The 4,925-nt window shown below is 46.8% G+C and overlaps 1 protein-coding gene across 1 annotated transcript; it reads right to left on the bottom strand.

Annotated features, from left to right (window-relative positions):
* Nucleotides 1–973: 973 nt before the first annotated feature.
* LOC121350546 lies at nt 974–2,854 on the bottom strand. The gene is made up of 2 exons (XM_041461952.1): nt 1,226–2,854; nt 974–1,144 (listed from the first exon to the last, which is right to left on the bottom strand). Exons 1-2 carry the CDS (start codon nt 2,753–2,755, stop codon nt 974–976), a joined length of 1,701 nt encoding a protein of 566 aa, XP_041317886.1. The 5' UTR covers nt 2,756–2,854.
* Between the last annotated feature and the right edge of the window lie 2,071 nt (nt 2,855–4,925).

The raw sequence follows: 4,925 nt of genomic DNA, 5'->3' as shown, positions 1-4,925 counted from the left end.
TTTATTGTGCCTCAGTTTCCCCAAAAAAGATTTGGAATAGGACCCTTAAAAAGTCCAAGAATTTCGGGAAATTCTCCCCAAAAAATCCCGAGAATTTCTCCCCAAAAATCCCTGGAATTTCCCCAAAAACCAGCACAGAACCCCAAGAATTTGGGGAGTTTTCCTATGGTTTTGATCCTTTTTTCAAAATTCCAGGGATTTGGGGGATTTTCCTGTGGAACAGTTTCCCAAAAAAATTCGGGGTAGGACCCTCAAAAATTCGAAGAATTTTGGGAGTTTCCCCTGAAAATTTCAGGAATTTTCCCCAAAAATTGGGACAGATCCCTCCAAAATTCCAGGAATTTTGGGGATTTTCCTGTGGAACCGCTCCGTGCCTCAGTTTACCTCTGGAAGGTACAAACCCACCCCAAAATTCCAGGAATTTTTGGGATTTTCTTGTCGGGAATCCTCCCGTGCCTCAGTTTTCCCCTCGGATCACGGTACCACCCCCAGAATTCCAGGAATTTTGGGAATTTTTAATACAATCGCTCCGTGCCTCAGTTTCCCTGCGGAAGGTACGAAAATCCCGGCGGGAATTTTGGGAATTTGAGGAATTTTCTCCCTCTGGAACCACTCCGTGCCTCAGTTTCCCCTCCCCCGGGACAGGTACGACCCCTGCCCCCCTTTTTTTCCTTACATCCCGGCGGGAATTTGGGGAATTTTGGGAATTCTCGCTGTGGAATCGCTGCGCGCTTCGCTGTGCATTGTATATATAATATGTAATAAATGCGCTCTGATTGGTTCTGCAAGTTGTCAATCATTTGTTTGAAACACCCAACTGGTTCATCTTGCTGTCAATCAAGGGCGGGTTTAAGCGTTGGTATATTTTGATTGGACGAGGACCCACGAGGGGCGGTGCTTACTGGCGTTGCTACGCATGCGCAAGGCGGGATCACGTCGCTGCGCATGCGCACTCCGTCCTTCTTCTTCCCCGCTACCACCCAAGATGGCGCCGCGTGGGCCGGGGGGGAAAGTTCCGGAGGGAGGCGCCGAAATCCGGAGGGTTCCGGGCCGAAATCCGCCGTTCCGGAAGGTTCCGGGGGAAATTCGGAAGTCTTGGGGTGGAAGTTGCAAAATCCGGCGGGTTCCGGCCCGAAATGGCAAAATCCAGCGGATTCTGACCCAAAATCCAAGCTTTTGGGATCAAAGTTCCAAAATCCCGAGGATTCCGGCCTGAAATTCCGAAATCCAGGAGATTCCGGCCCGAAATTCCAAAATTCGGGGGATTTTGGCCCGAAATTCCAAAATCCAGCGGATTCTGACCCAAAATCGAAGCTCTTGAGGGCAGACTTACAAAATCCGGAGGATTCCAGCCTGAAATTCGAAATATCGAAGGATTCCGACCCAAAATTGCAGCTTTTGGGGCTAAAATCCCAAAATCCCGAGGATTCCAGCCTGAAATTGCAAAATCCAGCGGGTTCTGACCCAAAATCGAAACTTTTGGGGTCAAAATTTCAAACCTCAACGGATTCCAGCCCGAAATCCCAAATCTCGACGGATTCTGACCCAAAATCGAAGCTTTTGGGGCCAAAATCCCAAAATCCAGCGGATTCCGGCCCGAAATTCCAGAATCCAGGAGATTCCAGCCCGAAATTCCAAATATCGACGGATTCTGGCCCAAAATCGAAGCTTTTGGGGTCAAAATTTCAAATTCCAGCGGATTCCGGCCCAAAATCCCAAATCCCGATGGTTTCAGAGGAAGAGCAGGAGAAGCTCCAGAGAAATTCGGGGTCAAAACCCCAAAATCCGGAAGATTCCGACCCGAAATCCCAAATCTCGACGGATCCCGACCCAAAATCGAAGCTTTTGGGGCCAAAACCCCAAATCCCGGCGGATTTCGGCCCAAATTTGGGTCGGAAATCCCAAAATCCGTCGGGAATTTCCATGAGGAGCAGCGGGAGGAGGAAAATCCCCGCAGGAAACGCCCGAAAATCCCAAAAAATGGGAAATTCCAACCAGGAAACGCCCGGAAATGACGGAAACGCCCAAAATCCGTCGGGAACGCCTCAGATCCCCCCGGAAAATTCGGGAATTCCGGCCAAAAAATGCAGGAATTCGGACAATTTCTGGGAAAATTCCTGGATTTCAGCGGGAGCCTCCGGGAGCTCCCAAAATCCGTCGGGAAGTGCGGGAATTTTGGGGGGAAACTCTGGAAATTCCCAAATTTTATCAAGAAAAGCCCAAAAGGAGGAAATTCCATCTGGAAACTCCCAAAATCCCCAAATTTCGTCTGGAAACTCCCAAATTCCATCAAGAAACTCCCAGATTCCGTCGGAAAACTCCCAAAATCCTTTGGAAAACTCCCAAAATTCCAAAATTTTGACCAAAACCCCCCAGGTTTTTTCGGAAAACTCCCCAAATCCCCAAATTTCGTCAAGAAACTCCCAAAATCCATCAGGAAAATCCCAGATTTTTTCGGAAAACTCCCCAAATCCATCAGGAAACTCGAAAATTCCTGCGGAAAACTCCCAAATTTCACCGGAAAACTCCCAAAATCCCCAAATTCCTTCGGAAAACTCCCAAATTTCATATGAAAACTGCCAAATTTCCTCGGAAACCTCCCAAAATCCCCAAATTCCTTCGGAAAACTCCCAAATTTCACTGGAAAACTCCCAAATTTCATCGGAAAACTCCCAAAATCCCCAAATTCCTTCGGAAAACTCCCAAATCTCACCGGAAAACTCCCAAATTTCACCAGAAAACTCCCAAATTTCATCGGAAAACTCCCAAAATCCCCAAATCCCCCCGGAACTCTCTCGGATCCCTCCCCTCCCCCCTCTCCCCTCCCTCCCCCACTTCCCAAATTTCCCGAATCTCTCCGAATTCTCCCGTTTTTTCCCGAATCTCTGGGGGAAAAATGGAGATTTTGGGGGAAAAACCCGGAATTCCGGAGGGAAAAATGAGGATTTTGGGGGGAAAAATGGAGATTTTGGGGGAAAAACCCGGAATTCCGGAGGGAAAAATGAGGATTTTGGGGGGAAAAATGGAGATTTTGGGGGAAAAACCCGGAATTCCGGAGGGAAAAATGAGGATTTTGGGGGGAAAAATGGAGATTTTGGGGGAAAAACCCGGAATTCCGGAGGGAAAAATGAGGATTTTGGGGGGAAAAATGGAGATTTTGGGGGAAAAACCCGGAATTCCGGAGGGAAAAATGAGGATTTTTGGGGGAAAAATGAGGATTTTGGGGGGAATAATGAGGATTTTGGGGGGAATAATGAGGATTTTGGAGGAAAATCCGGGAATTTTGGGGAGAAAAGTGGTGATTTTGGGGGGAAAACCGAGAATTTTGGGGGGGAAAACGGGGGTTTTGGGGGGAAAACCCGGAATTCTGGAGGGAAAAATGGGGATTTTGGGGGGAAAAACGGGGGAGAAAAGGGGGAAAACGGGAGAGAAAATGGGAATTTTGGGGGGGGAATTGGGGATTTTATGGGGAAAAATGAGAATTTTGGGGAGAAACCCCGGAGTTCTGGGGGAAAAAATGGGGATTTTGGAGAGGAAAATGGGAAATTTGGGGAGAAAAATGGGAATTTTGGTGAAAAAAACCGGAATTCCGGGGAAAAAAGTGGGGATTTTGGGGGAAAAAATGGAAATTTCACAGGTTCTGGGGAGGAAAATGGGAATTTTGGGGCAAAGCCTGGGAATTCTGATGGGAAAAATGGGAATTTTGGGGGGGAAAAGTGGAGAAAAGTGGGGAAAACCAGAAATTTTGGGGGGAAAAATGGGAATTGCGGTGGGGATTTGGGTTCCCGGAGAAAAAGCAGAAATTCCCGGTGGAAAATCAGGAATTTTGGGGGTTCTGGGGGGAATTCTGATGGAAATTTGGGGAATATTGATGGAAAATTGGGAAATATTGATGGAAATTGGGGAAATTTGGATGGAAATTCTGGAAAAATCAATGGAAATTCAGGGAATGTTGGTGGAAAATTGGGAAATATTGACAGAAAATCGGGAATTTCCTCTGGAAATCCGGGAAATTCTGGGAATATCGATAGAAAATTGGGAATTTCAGGTGGAAATTCGGGGAATACTGATGGAAATCCGGGAATTTCCACTGGAAATTTGAGGAATATCAATGGAAATCCGGGAATTTCTGCTGGAAATTCGGGGAATACTGATGGAAATCCGGGAATTTTCTGTGGAAATCCGGGAATTTCAGGGAATACCGATGGAAACTCAGGAATTTCCATGGGAAATTCGGGGAATATTGATGGAAATCGGGGAATTTCAGGGAATACAGATAGAAAATCAGGAATTTCCGCTGGAAATTTGGGGGATATCGATGCAAATCCGGGAATTTCCTTTGGAAATCTGGTAATTTCGGGAATTACCGATGGAAATCCAGGAATTTCCGCTGGAAATTTGTGGAATACCGATGGAAATCCGGGAAATTCCACGGGAAATTCAGGGAATACCGATGGAAATCCGGGAAATTCCACTGGAAATCCGGGAAATTCGGGAATTATTGATGGAAAATCGGGAATTTCCGCTGGAAATTTTGGGAATACCGATGGAAATCCGGGAATTTCCGCTGGAAATTCGGGGAATATTGATGGAAATCCGGGAATTTCAGGGAATACCGATAGAAAATCGGGAATTTCCGCTGGAAATTTGGGGAATACCGATGGAAACCCGGGAAATTCCTTTGGAAATCCGGGAAATTCGAGGAATACCGATGGAAACCCGGGAATTTCCGCTGGAAATCCGGGAATTTCGGGAATTACCGATGGAAACCCGGGAAATTCGGGGAATACCGATGGAAACCCGGGAATTTCCGCTGGAAATTCAGGGAATACCGATGCAAATTCGGGAATTTCCGCTGGAAATTCGGGAATTACCGATGGAAGCCCGGGAAATTCCTTTGGAAACCCGGGAATTTCGGGAATTAC

Source organism: Pyrgilauda ruficollis, unplaced genomic scaffold, assembly GCF_017590135.1.
Source record: "Pyrgilauda ruficollis isolate IOZ18807 unplaced genomic scaffold, ASM1759013v1 scaffold1588, whole genome shotgun sequence".
Taxonomy (NCBI): domain Eukaryota; kingdom Metazoa; phylum Chordata; class Aves; order Passeriformes; family Passeridae; genus Pyrgilauda; species Pyrgilauda ruficollis.
This window is presented reverse-complemented; position numbering and strand designations above follow the sequence as displayed.